This window comes from Myotis brandtii, unplaced genomic scaffold, assembly GCF_000412655.1.
Source record: "Myotis brandtii unplaced genomic scaffold, ASM41265v1 scaffold277, whole genome shotgun sequence".
NCBI lineage: Eukaryota > Metazoa > Chordata > Mammalia > Chiroptera > Vespertilionidae > Myotis > Myotis brandtii.
Window position 1 is genome coordinate 243,782 of NW_005360548.1, and position 17,921 is coordinate 261,702.

The 17,921-nt window shown below is 45.1% G+C and overlaps 1 protein-coding gene across 2 annotated transcripts in view; it reads right to left on the reverse strand.

The window, feature by feature from the left end:
* Positions 1-17,914, reverse strand: part of HNRNPUL1 (heterogeneous nuclear ribonucleoprotein U-like 1) — a 37,647-nt gene extending 19,733 nt beyond the window's left edge. The window contains exons 1-7 of one of the 2 annotated variants that reach the window (XM_005868770.2): positions 17,723-17,914; positions 13,235-13,357; positions 10,503-10,659; positions 8,958-9,031; positions 7,188-7,327; positions 4,596-4,695; positions 2,758-2,870 (exon numbers count right to left, since the gene is read on the reverse strand). In XM_005868770.2, coding sequence (XP_005868832.1) covers positions 2,758-2,870; positions 4,596-4,695; positions 7,188-7,327; positions 8,958-9,031; positions 10,503-10,659; positions 13,235-13,352 — 702 coding nt within the window. In that variant the 5' untranslated portion in view covers positions 13,353-13,357; positions 17,723-17,914. Of the gene's footprint in view, positions 1-2,757; positions 2,871-4,595; positions 4,696-7,187; positions 7,328-8,957; positions 9,032-10,502; positions 10,660-13,234; positions 13,358-17,578; positions 17,598-17,722 lie in introns of those variants that run through there. The other variant, XM_005868769.2, reaches the window with a different exon arrangement.
* Between the last annotated feature and the right edge of the window lie 7 nt (positions 17,915-17,921).

Consider the following 17,921-nt stretch of genomic DNA (forward strand, 5'->3'; position numbering starts at 1 on the left):
TGGCTAGAGATCCTGGCTAGGCTGCTGATCAACTGAACGCTGCCTCCGTGTCATTCCTTCTTCGCTGACTCCGTCCACATCTTTGGGAACCCCTGGACCTGCTGGGGCTGGACCCCAACAGAAATGGACTATACTGTTCTCTCTACCTGGAAGGCCATTCTGTCCTTTTTATTTTGTGAATGATGAGAACTCGAGATCTGGCACAAGTGTCCTCCCCCAGCTTTCTTCAGGTCACGGATTTTTACACCCCCTCCGACTTCACAACCTGAGCCTTTTAAAAATTTATGGCATCCTTTGAACAGAGGGAATTGCACATAGAATCTTAAAAAAACAGAAGTAGAGATGATGTGGTTGAAGCAAGAGTCAAGGCCTGGAGTTCTAAACTGCCACACACTGACAGAACCTCACGCTCAGCTGGGACAGAGTCTAGGGAGCATTGTCACAGAGGGTGACATGTTAAATTGCTACAACCTTTTTGGAGTGCACTCTTGGTGGTAGATATAAAAATTTAAAAATATATCTTTGACCCAGAAGTTATGCTTTTAGAAATAAATACAACTATATTCCCACAAAAACATATAGATATGTAAACTGCTCACTCCAGCACTGCTAAAAGTGCTCCAATGGGGAAGGGGGCCACACAGGAGACCATGTGTGGGAATACAAAAAGATCTTGAAAATACTCTGGTAAGTGGGAAAAAGATAAGCTGTCACTGCAGCATCAACCACTCCAGCAAATAACTTTCAGATCCACCAATAGAACTAAACCAGGGTAAACTGACACATCAGAATACTATACAGACTAGGCAAGAAACTAACCTAATGTCCACTAATAGAGGACTGATTATATAAATATGGTTGATTTACATAATGACTACAGATTACACAAAGAACAAAGAAGTCCTCTAGGAAGTGATATAAAAAGATCTCTAGGATATACTTTTAAGAAAAAAAAAGATGTGGAATAACATGTATAAGCTAAGCTGCTTTAGATGAAGATCTGAAGAAGACTTTATATTGTGCACCTTTTTCTATTTCTTGGTGTTTTTGCAAACCATGTGAATATGTGAATTAACTATTCAAAATCGTCTCTACCTCAGTTACATCTATATTATCTGTGTAGACAGGGAGAGATATAGCCAAGTTTTATTGTTAAATGGAAAAAAATTCCAGGTTTAGAATAGAGTATAAACATGGCTAATTTTTAAGAAAACATGGTTTTTATTAAAAATACAATGAGGTTACAAAAGATAAAGGAAGACTGAGAAACTGTTTCAGACTAAAAAGATGTGACAAGAGAATGCAGTAAGTGATCCTGGATTAGATCCCGAACTAGAAACAAAATTTCTCCAAAGAATATTGTCAAGACAACAGACGAAATTTAAATGTGGATTGAGGAGTAGATAATAGCATTATATCAACGTTAAATTTAATAACTACTGTGGTTAAACGCATGCTGAAATATCTAGAAATAAAGACATGATGTAGGCAACACACACTCAATTAGGTCAGACAAAATCATATATATTTGAGAAAATGGTAAAGCAAATGTTAGAATCTGGACAAGACTCTATGAGAGTTTTTAGGGCTTTTCTTTAAGTTTAAAATTATTTCAAAGTAAGAGGGGAAAAAAAAAGAAAAAACAAAAAAAGGAGTACATGTGTACAAATCTGAGGGAGGGAGAAAACAAGACTCAGAGGAAGCATCCACCTGGGTAGCCACTCCTTGCCAGGTTTCCCTGGCACATTTTACAAACATCTATAAATCCTAAAGATAACAGTACTAAGTAGGATTTACTGAGAACACACCATGTGCCAGGCATTATTTTCAGTGCCTGATAGATTAATTTAATGATCCTACATGAAATTCTGAGGTAGGTGCAAAGATTCTCATTTAGAGTAGACTGAAATATAGGGAGGGTAAGTTGCCCATGGCTGTGAGTGGAAGAGCAGGGACTGGGGTTAGGGAGTCTAGTCCCAGAGCGGACAGCCAGAGTCTATAGCACTGTGTGGGTCACTGCTGTTGGGGACTGAAGTTTGGCAGCAGCTCAGGCACCCTCTATCTTGTTCTGTTTTTTTTTTTTTAATATATTTTATTGATTTTTTACAGAGAGGAAGGGAGAGAGTTAGAAACATCGATCAGCTGCCTCCTGCACACCCCCGACCGGGGATGTGCCCGCAACCAAGGCACACGCCCTTGGCCGGAATCGAACCCGGGACCCTTCAGTCCGCAGGCCGGCGCTCTATCCACTGAGCCAAACCAGCTAGGGCTATCTTGTTCTGTTTTACATCCACTCCTGTTCTCCTATGAGGCAGTGCAATGTAGGAAGCCTGCCTCAACCAATGTGAGGTGAAGGAAGAGTGAAGTTTAGGGATGAGATGATGCCAAAGTGGGCAATTGCCAATGAGAGCAGACAGGCTATTTGGCAGCAAAGAAAAGCAAGAAATTCCTGGGTTTAGAAAATGTCACTCTGGTATCTAGGAATGGAGGAAGGGTGTGCAAACCAACAACCCCAAACCTCTTCAAGGTGCCATCTAATAGGTTTGCACAAAAGATCAGGCAGGTAGAATGGTAGATTTTTGCACAAAATGACAGCAAACGTTCCAATGTGTCAAAGAGAGACAAAGAGGTATGGCGAGAGTGGCTTGGCATGGTGCAGACAATGAACAGAGGTATTCTGGGGGGAAAAAGTCTGCAGGTCCACCTGATAGGACCAACATTTGGTTCTGCCAACTCCCACAGGCTGCCGGCACTCACCGCAAAGCAGCCAATCACATCATTCTCTGCAAACTTGTCTCCGTAGTTTTCAAATCGGCTATTGGTGGACTTCTTCCCAGTGCCTCCATAGCCATAGGAGAAAGGCTCTTCGCCTGATGAAAGAAATAGGCAAAGGCAGGTTAAACCTGCGATGGTCACAACAGCCTTTATGGTTGTCACAAACTTTTTAAAAAAAATATTTTTATTGATTTCAGAGATTAAAGGGGAGAGAGAGGAGAGAGAGAGAGAGAGAGAGAGAGAGAGAGAGAGAGAGAGAGAGAGAGAGAGATAGAGTTATCAATGATGAGAGAGAATCACTGATCGGCTGCCTCCTGCACACCAGGGATCGAGCCCGCAACCCGGGCAATGTGCCCTGACCTGGACTCGAACCGTGACCTCCTGGAACCACTGAGCCATGCCAGCAGGGTTGTCACACACTTTTAAGAAAAAACAAACAAACAACTTTCTTTACTAGTTTACTAATCAGATGCTTTTGGGAGGAGGGGGGAGGTGAGGAAGATTCCATTGAAAGGAAGCCCTTCATTGCATATGCAGAACTCCTGAGGGCTTGATGGGTTTAGTGTTAAGTCTGTGAACAGGAGCAGAACTGAACTGTTCTGCACAGAAAGGGAGAATCTAGAAAGAAAGGGAGGGGAAGAAAGGAGCTGGACTAGAGGAAGGCTGTGTGCTGAGATGCAACCCTTCCCTGTGACATTCAATATTCAGTAAATCTACTAATGGCATCAATTTTTTGTGCCAGGGGATTTGGGCAGCAATCAGCCAAGAGGCTGGGTTTTGCTTCTGGAAACCAAGAAGTCTTAACTCCTTGGAAAGACACTGGATTTCCTTAGGCTACAGAACTGGAGGCTAATGCATTCTGACTGAGACCCCAAGAGCCCTGGATGACACCTGGATTATACAGAGATCCTTGGCCAGGAACCCAAGGAGCATCCTGCCAGAAAAGCAAGAGCCAACAAGCTCAGTTCTTCTATGAATCAGCTGTGTGACCCTGGACAGCTGCTTGACCATTCTGAACTTTGTATCTTCATCTGTATCAACAACCCACCACTTACACCTTAAAACTTAGACAAAAATAAAATGAGATGATATGCAAGTCTTAAACAAAAAACATTAATATGTATCAGAACAAAAGCTGTACACTCTTTTTGACCTAACATTTTCACTTTCAAGAATCAGTCTTAAGTTAACCGTCAGAACAATTATATCTCTCAGGTTTAGGAGGTTTTTAATTTTTCCTCTATTTGTATGGCCTAAATTTTTACAAGGAGCATATATTATTTTTGTAATCAGATGATTATGACCAAGGCAGAAGGTCTCAGCACTGGTCACTGAAATCAGTTATTTGGGGACAGTCATTGCGCCCTGGGGTCCTAGGAAAATTCAAAACCTCTCACAGGGTAGCCCCTGCCTCTGCCAACCAGCCCTGCAGGGCCCCACTGTTCTTTGTTTCACCTTTTACTCTGAGTTAGGTTCTGGACAGAAAATCCTAGACAGAACTTAACGGGGCTTAAGAAACTTATTTTTATTTCCAACATGGTTTAAGGACAGGAGACAACTAATCTTTTTTAAAGAGAACTTTGAACCCTCTCCTAAAAGATGGATACAGTTTTCATAGAAAAGTTATTATATAACTGTGGTCTGTCCAGTTGAATTTTGTTGGCCCACACAGGCAATGGCATATATGTAATCCTTATGTCTGTTCCACCCCAGGCTAATTCTGTTGATTTCAACACTGGGAGGAGATTTTTAGGAAGCGCAAGAATCCAGGGATAGAGGTAACTGCTCTTCTCTGGACTGTTTGGCTGCCCTCCCCTTACCTAGCTGTGTGCTGCAGGAGTCAAGGGACCAGCCGATACGGACAACATGTGGGTCGGGCTCTGTGGATGGAAGATGCTTCACGGAGATTTCCTCATTGATCTGGGGACAGAGAACAAGAGGGCACAGACTGATTCATTCTCTGGAGGCAGGTGGTTTATGAGGCAATATAGGAAGGAAGTACATAACGCATTAAAAACAGTGATGACTTGCCCGGCCACAGTATGGCTTAGTGGTTGAGCATCAAACCATGAACCAGGAGGTCAGGGTTTGATTCCTGGTCAGGACATATGCCTGGGTTGCAGGCTCAGTCTCCAGTAGGGGATGTGCAGGAGGCAGCTGATCAGTGATTCACTCTCATCATTGATGTTTCTCTCTCCTTCTCCCTTACGCTCTGAAATCAATAAAAACATATTATAAAAAACAAAACAAAAAAAAACAGTGATGACTTTTGTTGTTGAGGAAAAGGCATCTAAGCTACTCTGAAGCCAGGTCCTCTGAAGGGCTCAGGGGAGTTCAGGACCACAGAGATAGGTTTTTCAAAACAGTTATTTTTATTTACTTAAATACTTTGATTTTTAGAGAGGAAGAAAGAGAAACATCGATGTGAGAGTGAATCATCGATAGGCTGCCTCCTCCACACCCTCTACCAGGGATCGAGCCTGAAACTTGGGCATGTGCCGACCAGGAATCGAACTGGCCCGACCAACTGAGTCATACCAGTCAGGGCTCAAAATAGTTATTTTTAGTTCTAACACTTGCTGCAGGGAAACAAGTACTCATAATATTTGGTGTAGATGGGTAAATTGGTTCAATGTCTGTGGAGGGCGATTTGGGAGTCTCCATTTAAAATTGCAAATGCACAAGACTGTACAACCCAGCAATTTAGCGTGGCACTGTTTATATTACCAGAAACAAATAAACAGAAAAAAATCCGTAAGGCACTGGTCACATTATGGCACATCCAATGAATATGGCACACCACAGATTATGAGAATATAATGAACAGTTAAAAAAAAAAAAAAAAAGGCCCTAGCTGGTTTTGCTCAGTGGATAGAGCATCAGCCCGTACACTGAAGGGTCCTGGGTTTGATTCTGGTCAAGGGCACATGCCCAGGTTGCGGGCTCCATCCCCAGTAGGGGGCATGAAGGAGGCAGCCGATCAATGATCCTCTCATTTATGTTTTTATCTCTCTCTTCCTCTCTGAAATCAATTAAAAAAAAAAAAAAGATATTATGGTGTGGCTCAGTGGTTGAGCGTCGACCTATAACCAGGAGGTCACAGGTTCTATTCCTAGTCAGGGCACATGCCTGGGTTGCATGCTCAATCCCCAGTAGGGGGCATATAGGAGGCAGCCAATCAACTCAATGATTCTCTCTCATCATTGATATTTCTTTCTCTTTCCCTTCCTCTCTGAAATCCGTAAAAATATATTTAAAATTGATGGGATAAGAGAGAACTTTGTCCATTTCATTGGCTGTGTTGCTCTATGAGCAACACACAAAACAACGGGTAACTTACAATCAACAGTGTCTAAGAGTCAATGAAAAGCAATAACCCTAGGTCTCAGTTTCTACCTCTAAAAAAATGGAGTTAACAGTTCCTATTTCATGATAGCACTGTGAGAATTAACGGAAATATCTGTGTAGAGCTTGGCACCATATCTTATGCATGCAGTGTTCCATAAATGTCAACTATCATAAATGTTTTGATACATAAAGGTGGATACACAAGAAATTGTTGCCCTAGCCGGTTTGGCTCAGTAGATAGAGCGTCAGCTGTAGACAGAAGAGTCGTGGGTTCAATTCAGGTCAAAGGAACATAACTCAGTTGCAGGCTCAATCCATGGTCCCGGTTGGGGTGCATGCAGGAGGCAACCAATTGATGTGCCCCCCTCACATCGATGTTTCTCTCTGTCTCTCCCCTTCCCTCCCACTCTCTCTAAAAATCAATGGAAAAATATCTTCGGGTAAGAATTAACCAAACAAAAAAGGAAACAAAACCAACAAAAAAATTGTTAATACAAGTTACCTCTGGAGTGTACAAAGGGGACAGGGAGGATGTGAGCACAAATTTTGCTCCCCCCCGCCCCATACTGTTCTGTACCATTTGAACTTTTGTTAAACAGAAACATGATATTCTCATAAACATAACCCGACATAGAACTGCAGAGAGATGATGGTGGAGGGTAGCCTGATGGCAGAACCCTTCTTTGCCCTGCTCTCCCTCAAGCTTTCCTCTAACTGGTGCTGCCTGAGTTCATTCTTTCTAGCTCAGTTTTCTTCCAAACAACTCCTTTTCTCAATTCTACAAACATGTCACCCCTAGAGTGGTTGGCTGTATAATATCTGGGTCAAATCCCACCAAGGAAAAGTCTGCTTGATGAAGAAATGTACGGTAGGCCTGCTTTTCTGATATAGTGTTTAGCAATGGTATAGTTCTCTTAAGTTCATTATACTTTTTTAACATGAACACAAAGTCTATGCTCAATCAAATCTCTTAATATTGTGGTCTGGCCAAGGTGGCTGATGGCAGGCCATTCCAAAGGATGAACCTGCTTTCTGCCCCTATCCCCTCTGTTGTTCCCACTCACCTTCATCTCAAAGCACACACGGCCCCTTCTGACCCCATAGCTGGCACGGGCTCCTGACCACAGGTATGCAAAGCCCTCAATTGTAAGTGGGTAGCCACTACTCCGGTCTCGGGCCACCTTGAAGTGGAGATCACAGTTATCTGCGGAGGAAAAAGACTGGAGTTTGGTTGATGTTTTAAAGGTCCCAGAGACATGCACAGGCAAAAATTAAGTTCCTTCATAATGTTAACGAGGAGTACACAAGCTGACACATTGTGGGGACAGGCTCATGAGAAACCAGCCACACCGCCTCGCCAATCTCCCTTTCAGTAGAAAGGGTATGGACTACTGCAAACTGGCCTGCACAGGATCAAAGCAGCTACTTCACATAGAAACTGGGGTCCTTCACCTGGATGGGGTCCAAAGACAGTCATTGGGAGGCACCTTTGGAAATTGCACACAAATGTCTTTTACAAAGATATACACTTGTTAGGGTCCATATCCTCACCAATTTCAAAGGATTTTATATTCATAAAAAATAATCCCCACTACCATTCACTTCAACCATCTCCCTGCGCTAACACTATCAGTAAGGAAGTCAGACTCCCACCTCCAACAGCTGCACAAATATCTGACCCTGATTCACACATGACAAGGCACATAGGCCCCCACCTCCTCTTATAGGCCTAGGACTCTCCTGCTGTAGCTCGGACTCTTCCCACTCAAGGAGCCAGCCATGCCTCTAAGAATCTTTCCTGAGAGAATCTTTGCTCTTTTCTCTTAAAGCAGAGGTTCTCAACCTGTGGGTCGAGACCCCTTTGGCGGTCGAATGACCCTTTCACAGGGGTCACCTAAGACCATCCTGCATATCAGATATTTACATTACGATTCATAACAGTAGCAACATTACAGTTATGAAGTAGCAACAAAAATAATTTCATGGTTGGGTCACATGAGGAACTGTATTTAAAGGGCCAGAAGGTTGAGAACCACTGTCTTAAAGGCTAAATGCCACGGTCTGTACATGTGGCATTTGATCAGATGCTGCTTCATGGACCACTGCCACTCAGTACTTTAAAAATGGCTTTATCTTCTGAAAGCATGTAGTCACTGCTCTATAAATACGAGCTATGCAACAAAATACATGAACTGTTATTTACTTTTTGCTGTTGAAAAGGCCAGTGTTGTTAGACCTGGGTGCATTTAAAAATTCAGATTCACAGTCTCTACCATTTTGATTCTGTCTTAGGTCTGAAGAAGAACAGGACCTCTATATATATCATTCCTCTAAGTGTTTAGCTATGTAGTCAAGGGGAAAGCCACTTATCCAGTGGAAAGAAAACTGAACTGGCGGACAAAGAGCAAGGCCGGCCAGGTTAATGCCTCAGAGGACAAAGTGGCATTGGTTTCACCAGGAACGTGAGCAGCTAATGGAAACTGGTCGCCAAAGAGTTAAGTTTCCCCAGAAGCACTCAGGTTCCCTTCCTGATTAGATTATAACCCCCAGTGTGTACAGGGTGTTCAGGGTTTTCCAAACTGCTCTTATCCTTCCTCTGTAGAGTGTCACTGGAAGTCCTTTGAGGTATGAGAGTATGGAGAGAAGCTCAGAGAAGTAGAACGACTTGCTCAGGATTCCACAGTTTGAGCCGGGAGCAGATCTTGTCTCCAAACCAGCACCCTATCTGGACTTACACTGGCTCTGGATGGTGCTGGGCAGAGATTCTGTGAAGGTCAAGGCAGTTTCCAAATAGTAACTGGAAGGCAGAATCAGATAGGCACACAAAGACTCACATGTGTCGATGGCAACAAGGGTGTCATCAAAATCATCTTCATCCTCTTCAGCAGGAGGCTGAGGAGACCGACCCCTGTGTCAGAAATAGGGGTTAAGTCACATGAGAACAGCTGAATGAGCGCAGAGGAAGAGAAATGAAGGTTCTGCTGGAATGTACAAGTGGCCTTCCCGGATTTCAATTTGTTCCCACAGAGGTTAGCAAAATCACTTCCCTTAACAATATAGTGATAGTGGGATTGTGTAGACTACACAGGGACTCAGACTGGGCGTGAACAATGATTTTTAATTCCTGGTGGTAGTGGTGGTGGTGGTGGTGGGGGGCGGGGGCAGGGATCAGAGAGGGCATGCTCTGCTAAAGAGGGCCATCAGAGTCATTTAGAGAACTTTTTCAAAGGAGACTCTTCTCTCACACCCCAAGATTCTGACCCATAACCTCTGCATGCCTCCATACTGAACTGTTACTAAAGAGAGGCTGTGGTAGCCCAAAGGGTACTTGAGCAAGGAAGGGGAATGTGCAAAGGCTTGGCTAAACCTCAGTAATGACAATGTGTTCACATACCAGGCTTCCTAAAAGTTCCCATCTGAAAGGATATGTAATGACCCATATTTTGTCTTTGCCTTTCACACATGCTCGGGGTTCCGGGCTCCATCCCCAATAGGGGGTGTGCAGGGGGCAGCCAATCAATGATTCTCTCTCAACATTGATGTTTCTATCTCTCTCCCTTCCTTTCTGAAATCAATTTAAAAAAAATTTTTTTTTTTTTTAAAGAAGAAGGACTCGCCCAGGTAGGAAACAAAATGTGTCATATGACTAGTCCAGATGAATAGAAGAATGGTCATTCCTACTTTCTGTGATTAGAAAAGGCTTCATACAAGAGCTGAAGAAGGGTAGGAAGAAGGTATAGGACTGGACTTGGGATGAAGGGAGGGGGAGGGCTTATCAGAAAAGGGAAAAAGCAAGTGATCAGGACAGGGAGGCCCTGCCCTCCTGTGAGCTTCTAACACTCACACTCACTTCTGTGGCTTGTGCATGTGTTTGACTGAGTCCCTACACTGGCAACAACAGAAAGACAAATCCACTGTCCAAATAATCTCTTTCCCCAGTGTCCAAACCAGGTGAGAAGGCACTATGAGCACTGACAATGAATGAATGAGTAAATGGATGAAGGGAATGTGTTTGAGAGAAGGGCGAGGAAATAGATCTTTTTTTTTCTCCCCCAATCAAGGGATACTGAGCAGCCATTATGAATAGGACACTATGCAGGACTGCAGGACAGTGGGGCAAAGGACTGAAAAGGTAGGCTGGTATCTTACACCTGAAAGGCTAAGATGTTTGGACTTGACCCTGTAGTAAGAGAAAGGGCCAAAAGTTTTGGGAAGCTGAATTTGATAGTGAGTGCAGGAAGAAGTGGGGGGAGAGTGCAAGAGCAGCGAGAACCCTGCTCTGCCTGCTCCCCTTGGTTAGTACAAAGGCCCTAGCAGGCACTGGACTACAGACATAGAGACCTACTGGAACAAGAATGATTACTGCATCACACACTCACCTCCTATCTTCTCGGTGCTCGAAGTACCCCCTTCCCCGGTTTTCTTCATAAGGCCTCTTGCGACTCTGGAATTGTTGTCTGTCTGGCTTGAATTGAGATGCATCAGGCGGGAGGAAGCTGGTGGGTGGTTCTTGCTTCACCTCTGTCTTCCCTTCCACTGTCAGGACAATTCCAGATGGTCAAGACACTCAGAAATTCCTCAGTTATCAGTTTTCTGGTCCCCTTTACCTGAGGACAGTGATGGCGAACCTTTTGAGCTCGGTGTGTCAGCATTTAAAAAACCCTAACTTAACTCTGGTGCCGTGTCACATATAGAAATTTTTTGATATTTGCAACCATAGTAAAACAAAGACTTATATTTTTGATATTTATTTTATATATTTAAATGCCATTTAACAAAGAAAAATCAACCAAAAAATGAGTTCGCGTGTCACCTCTGACACGCGTGTCATAGGTTCGCCATCACTGCCTTAGGAGATGCTGGCAGGATCCTGACTGCATTGATAAAGGGCTGGGCACAGGCAGCCTGCTGAATTCAATGGAAGCCTGCTAAGGGAGCCAGAAGGCTGTACTAAAGAATAGGGTTAGGACAAAGGGAGGTCGGGGATGCCTGGCCAGCACATCAGCACTGGCAGTTGATGAGATGACAGTTGTCAGATAATCTTAGGCTTCATGGGGAGGCAGAGGGGACTTCAGCACTAAATAAGAACAAGCTCTCTAAAGACCTACCTAAAGCTGGCATAGCTGCCTCTGGCTAATTACAAAGGGCCTATGACAATTGGCAACCACCTTGGCCTGCACGCAGGGGGAGGGATCCCGAGAGGACTTCTAAGATCCTTTTAACCTGAGATTTCACGAGTCCATTCAATTTCTCCTCCCAAAGAACTGCTCCATCTCAGTTCTTATAAAGCTCCTTCAATCTTACAAAGGAGGGGGGAAGGTCCATTCAACAATGTGCTGTCATTCTGCAGCTAACTCCACTGGCTTTAATCACTCCAGAAGGGAGGGTCTTCATTTAACACATTGCTGACCGATCACAAGAATTCTTGCTTCATGTTACACAGTGTTTTACAAAATATCATACTTTAAAGATATTAGCTTGTAAGAACATGTAATAAATAACTTCAAAATGCAATGGGTATTTAATTTTAAAGTGTGCCTTTAACATTTATGTAAAATGTTTTTGGTACTCGTTCAATAGAAACTTATCTGGCCACTGGGTAAAACTAGCAATAAAACTACTGGTCTGCAATGTGTTAAGCCAGCCCTTAGGTGTGATGGCCTCAGTGAATCATCCTGAATAGAAAGTCAGGATGGGATAACATGCTGTGGACCACAGGAATGTCCCAATCTTAGTCAGACTCCAAGAATCAGTACCTAATCGAGAGCAAACCCCGGATTCAACCTAACCTTACTTCTTCCACAGCATCTACCGTATGCCTGATGCTGTAGATCACTTACATCTACTTGTCTCAGCACGCAACCCAAGACCACCTTGGACCATGCCCTAGTTTGGGCATGCAGACCAAATTTCTCAGAGAAGTTCTCCAGGACAGGGATGGTGTTCACCCATCTGAAGAGGGCCTGCCTGGTTCCCAGCACAACCCTGAGCTCACAGGAGGCCCTGATAAATGTCTGTCGATAATAGTACAAAAAATACTCTCCTTGGGCCAAATGATACCACAAGTCTCACAGAGTCTGACATAAATCTGCAGTTTAACCTACATTTATTAAAATCCTGACCCACCCACATGAAATGTCTGGGGATTTCACTTTGTGGATGAACCAGAATGGAATTAGATAGACTCAACTAGATTCACTATGGCACTGGGGCCACAATTTTGTGAAAGGAGCACAAGACTAGGAGTCAGTCCAGGCTCTGTCATTACTCAAGAGTGGGACCCAGTTTTCCAAACAGTAGGACACAAACACAGTGTCCCAGGAGCCAATTTCCTGGGTTCTAACCCAAGCTCTACCATCAGACAAGCCATATCCCCAATCTATAAAACAGGGAGAGAACTGGATTACATGTGTTCCCAAACTGGCATAATGAAAATCTTTGTTCTGCGAAGATATATTTACATGTTTAGGAAATCCTAAACCACATGACAGAACTTTTTTCAATCCAGGACTTCTCAGGGCTTTTAATACTCTGAGCACAGTGACTTTCCCAGAGGTGGTAAAGTATATGCGCGTTTCCAGATGTTTGGGCAAGAAACCCTTTCTGAGATGTCCCTAATGACATCTCCTGGAACAATATTCTTCAGAGCATGGGAAATACCTGACTAGATTTAGACTAGATTTAGAAGGTCCTTTCTGGCTTCCACATTCAAAGATTCTAAATAAGACCCAAGTAACTGCTTCCAGGTCTAAATTTTCCAGGGTGCTGACACTAACATCTGAAAACATAACCATGAAGACTCCCCTCTTCTAACACCTGGAAGCGGGACTATGTTCTTTCTTTTAAAAGAATCTTGCCAGAGTGACAAAGCCCAAATGGAAGATGCAAAGTCTCTCTGGAAAGATGGGATCTATGTAGAGGGTAAGGGCCATGTACACAGGTTGGGGCAAAAGTAAGTTTACAGTTGTGAGCATGCAAAATACAGAGTTTATTCTTATATTATTATTTATTAATTATTGTATTTTCCATACAAAAAATTGTAAACCCACTTTCCCCCTACCCTATAGATTCCATTTCCCTCAAAAGAGATGTACCATGTGTACTTTCCTACCTGGGCGATAGGCCTGCTGCTGCTCCATTTCCAGTGGTCTTCTCTCATAGCCTGACTCGTTTTCTTGTTTGATGACCTGAGTCTCATAGAATTGGTTCTGCCTGGTAATATTGTCCATGACATCTTAAAACAAAAAACAGACATTTAGAAGGGTTCTTCTTGGGACTAGAGGTGGCTTTTTTATGCTACCCTAGGGACAGTCAGTCTGCCAGAGGCTAAAATGTGTGACAACACCTTCAGATGGAAACCTATCTGGGCAGTCAGCAGTCCCAGCTGCCTAAGGACATGCTCTATTGCCCCACAGAAGGTTGAACATCAATCTGTGACTGGGTTCTACAGAATCCCAAAATAGAAAACCAATGGAAGCAGAACTGCTCTGGTTGAAGCAAGGAGACAAGAGGATCAAAGAAGGGGCCCAACTTGCCCTTGCCCTCTAAGACTCCACTCCAGGGTGGAAGGCAACTCGACAGACACATAGTACTCTGTAGAGCACAGCTGAAAAACCAAAGGCCTACTGGGGCAGGGAGAGGGGGTACAAGGCAGGCCGGAGGGGGTCAATGGGGGATAAAAGGGAACATACGTAATACTTTCAACAATAAAGAATTATTTTTAAAAAAAGAAAAAAACCACAGGCCTAGCTGTTCTGTGACAAGTTATAGTGCTTAGGGAGGGAGCTACCTTCAGGGAACAACCTTTAAGTTTAGAGCACAGGCACAGGACCTAAACAGATACTTCTCCAAAGAGGATATACAAATGGCCACGAGACATATGAAAAAATGCTCAACATCACCGATCATCAGAGAGATACAAATTAAAATGACAATGAGGTATCACTTCACACCTGTCAGAATGGCTACCATCAACAAATCAACAAACAAGTGCTGGTGAGGTTGTGGAGAAAAGGAACCCTAGTACACTGATGGTGGGAATAAGACTGGTACAATCACTATGGAAAACAATGTGGAATTTCCTCAAAAAAGTAAAAATGGAACTGCCATTTGACCCAGTGATCCCACTTTTAGGAAAATATCCTAAGAATCCTGAAACACTAATCAAAAAGAATATACGTACCCTTATGTTCATAGCAGCATTATTTACAATAGCTAAGATCTAGAAACAGCCCAAGTGCCCATCAGATGAATAGATAAAAAAGATGTGGTACATTTATACAATGGAATACTGTGCAGCTGCAAAAAAGAAGGATCTCTTACTCTTTGAGACAACACGGAGGGACCTGGAAAGTACTATGCCAAACGAAATAAGCCAGTCAGAGAAAGACAAATATCACATGATCTCATTTATATGTGGAATCTAATGAACAAAATAAACTGACAAACAAAATAGATCCAGAGACATGGAAGCATACAACAGACTGACAGATTTCAGAGCAAGGGAGGCAGGCAGGAAGAGGTTAACCAAATAACTTATATGCATAACTCATGGACCCAGACAATAGTGTGGTAAACATTTGTAATACTTTCAATAATAAAGATAAATTTAAAAAATAAAATAAAAAGATTGTTTAGAGCTAAAATCAATTCTCAGCCCAACTCAGTATTCCCACCTGCACACCCCACCCTCCTAAAGACTGTCCTCCACCCTGCCAATAGCTGCAAAGATAAGGGGCAACCGTCTCAGCTGAAGGGGAAATGGGGAGAAAGGAAAGGAATTGTTAAGAAAACAGGAATCATGTCCTGAAATATTTGGAGTTAGGTAGGAAGAGTTTTGGGAAGATGTTTTGTGGGTCCAGAAGAAACTTAGCTGAAGGGTGGTATGAATAACAATATTAACTATTCATGGAGTGCATACTACACACCAGACCCTGGGATACAGATGAGAATAAACTTGCTCCACTGAAGCCTCCAGTTCAAGAAAGACATACCCACATTAAACAAATACACACACAAAAACTAATTATGACTGTGTTAAGGGCTACAAACAAGTACCAGGAGCTAAGACTGGGACTCAGACAAGTAAAGATAAATGATGAGGATGGAGAAAACATTCCTGGGATTGGGGTAACATGTGAAAGCTCAGAGATGAGACTAAAACCAGAGTACCAAGCCTGAAATTTACTCAAGAACCTTGCAGTCAAACCCAGAAGTTTGGAAACCTAGGATGAGCAGCAAGCAGGCTCTCCACCCCAGGGGCAAGCTTGTCTGGGTGCCTCTAGGGCCCTATAAGTGACTGTGCCAGGACCTGTGAGGCACAACCACAGGGAAGGAGAGACTATTCTGCCATTTGCCAACTGACTGGATCCTTTCTTAGAGGACAAATACATCTGGGCACAAACTAGGTGCAGCTCAAAGGGAGGAAAGTTACAGATAACATGGCTTGTAACAGGTCTGTTTACCAGAACTGAAGAATGGTTGGAGGGAGGCATGAAGAGGGCTCAAAGGGTTTTGTTATAGGGGTAGGGGAGAAAGAAATAGTATATCTCCTTAACTAGAACACTGGGTGCCCCTTCAAACCATTGTTTCTCTCAGACTCCAAGCATAGTGCTCTTCCCACAAAGCCTCACATCTCTTCCAGAGCATCTCTCCTGGGCCCACAGAGGCAGCCTTGCCGAGGCACGCTGTGATTCAGGGGTCCTCCACTCTCTAAAACACCCACCTCCTAGGAACAGGCAGGCCCAGGGCTAAGCTCCTTAAACATGTGACCTCATTCCTAGCTAACCAGGGGGCACTATTATTATCCCTATCTTACACACAAGGAAACCAGGACTCACAGAGGTGAAGTAACTTGTTCAAGTCATGGAGCCATATTGAAACAAAGCCTGTCTTGAATCTAGAGTCCGTACTCTGAAGCACCTAATTCACTTTCCTGAGACACCTCTGGCCACTGGCCCTTCTTCCAGGCATTCCTGCCAGGGGCTGTCCGGCCCTAGACCTGCATGCTGGGCCACTCACTCCTTTCTTCAGAGCTCTTCAATGGAAAGTATTCTTCCCAGCATTTGGGTCCTGGACAACCCCCAGGCCACCTTCCACCCCAAATCTACACTCGAGTTGCCCCCCTCCAGGAGATCCCATCTCTCATGAACAAGTGAGTACCCAATACTAACCCCAAATCTTTTCTCTTCCCTGACCTCCTTATTCTTCTCATTCTCTTAGCCCCAAGGCCCAGGGTGCCCTCTTTTCAAAGAATTAACCACAAACCCTGGATGCCAGAGTCCTTTCTACTTACTCCTTAACCTCTCTGATCCCCATTCCCCAGTCCTGCTAGAAAGCCAACCTTTTCTAACTCCAGATTTACTCCCTCCCACCCCAAGGTCTCCTCTCTTCAGGCAACCACAGTTCTATCCTATCCCTCATTCCCAGTCATACCTTCTGAGTGATGCAGAGGTTCCCTGCTACCTCCTCACCCACACACAAACCCTCAATCCCCAGGCACACCTCTTAGGGAGACGCTCGGCCCCAGAAACACTCCCTCCACTCCACCCTAAGCACCCACCACCACCACCCCCTTTTTTTCCTCCTTCCACATGTACACACACTCCCCTTCCCCAGACTGACTAGATCAGCTACACACTCCTGTGCTGGACACAAGCATCCTGTCCCCCAGATAGTCCTACGACTTCAAACTCCAACTCGGTATCTGCCCCACCCCAACCACCCTAGTTTTCCATACAGTTAATCCGAGCCCATTCAGCACTGGCCACCGAGTTGTCCGTCCTCGGAGCCTTGCCAGCTCTAGACCTTTAGGTCCCGAGTCCAGTGAAGCATCCTCTCCTCCCTTGCCAGCTTCTGGACACTAGGACTCCCTATGCCTCCTCTAGAAGCCAACCGGGTCTCCAGATTTCCCAACACCAAACGCCCCTGCCTCAGGGTTAGCCTTCGGCTCTGGATCTGAGTCCCCAGGCCACCCTCAGACAGATGTGGGTCTCCCACACCCCCAAATGCTCACCAGCTAAACGCCAGAGCACCCAGTCCTTCAGATTCTCCCCCATCGCACCAACCCCTCCGAGTAGGAAATGGGAGTTCCCGTTATCCCATCCAGCAGCAAACTCCAGGATCCTCCACCCTCAAGACACTCCCAGCCCCGGACACCCGGTCATGCCTCCCCCAGCCCGGAGAACACGGCTCCCAGGCCAACCCCCAAGCCGGGCCAGCACAGCCCCCAAGCCCACCCAGCTCCAAACCCTGGGATCACCATTTCCAAGACCGTCCTGGTCCCCAGGAGACAACCTCTTGTCCTTCCGACTCCCTTTCCAGAAACCACGGCTTCGGGTCTCCGAGCCCTAGGCTCCAGAGTCCTCCACAACCGCCCCCACCCCCGGACTTCCCTCCTCTCCGACACTGAGCCCCGACTCCCTGCCTCTCTCCTGCACCGAACGCCAGGACCCACCCGTCGGCTGTCCCGAGGCCCTGGTCCCCGGATCCTTTCCAGCGGCGGGTAGCGGGACCCCAAAGGCGCCAGACTCCCGCATCCCACAGCCCTTCCTCTGCCTGGACTCTAGACTCCCCGGCCCCCCGCCCCGCGCACTCTCACAATGTCCGTCCGGCCCCGAGTAGCCGCCAGGTTCCGGATGCGGCTGCAGCCCCGGCGGCGGTGGCTGCGGCTGCGAGGTCCCTTCCAGCTGGGAGGCCCCCTCGGTCTCGACCTCCTCGTTATTGTGCCCAGGTATCCCGGGTTCCTCCTCAGCCTCGAGCTCCCGCTCGTCTTCGGGCTCCTCGGCCTCCAGCGCCGA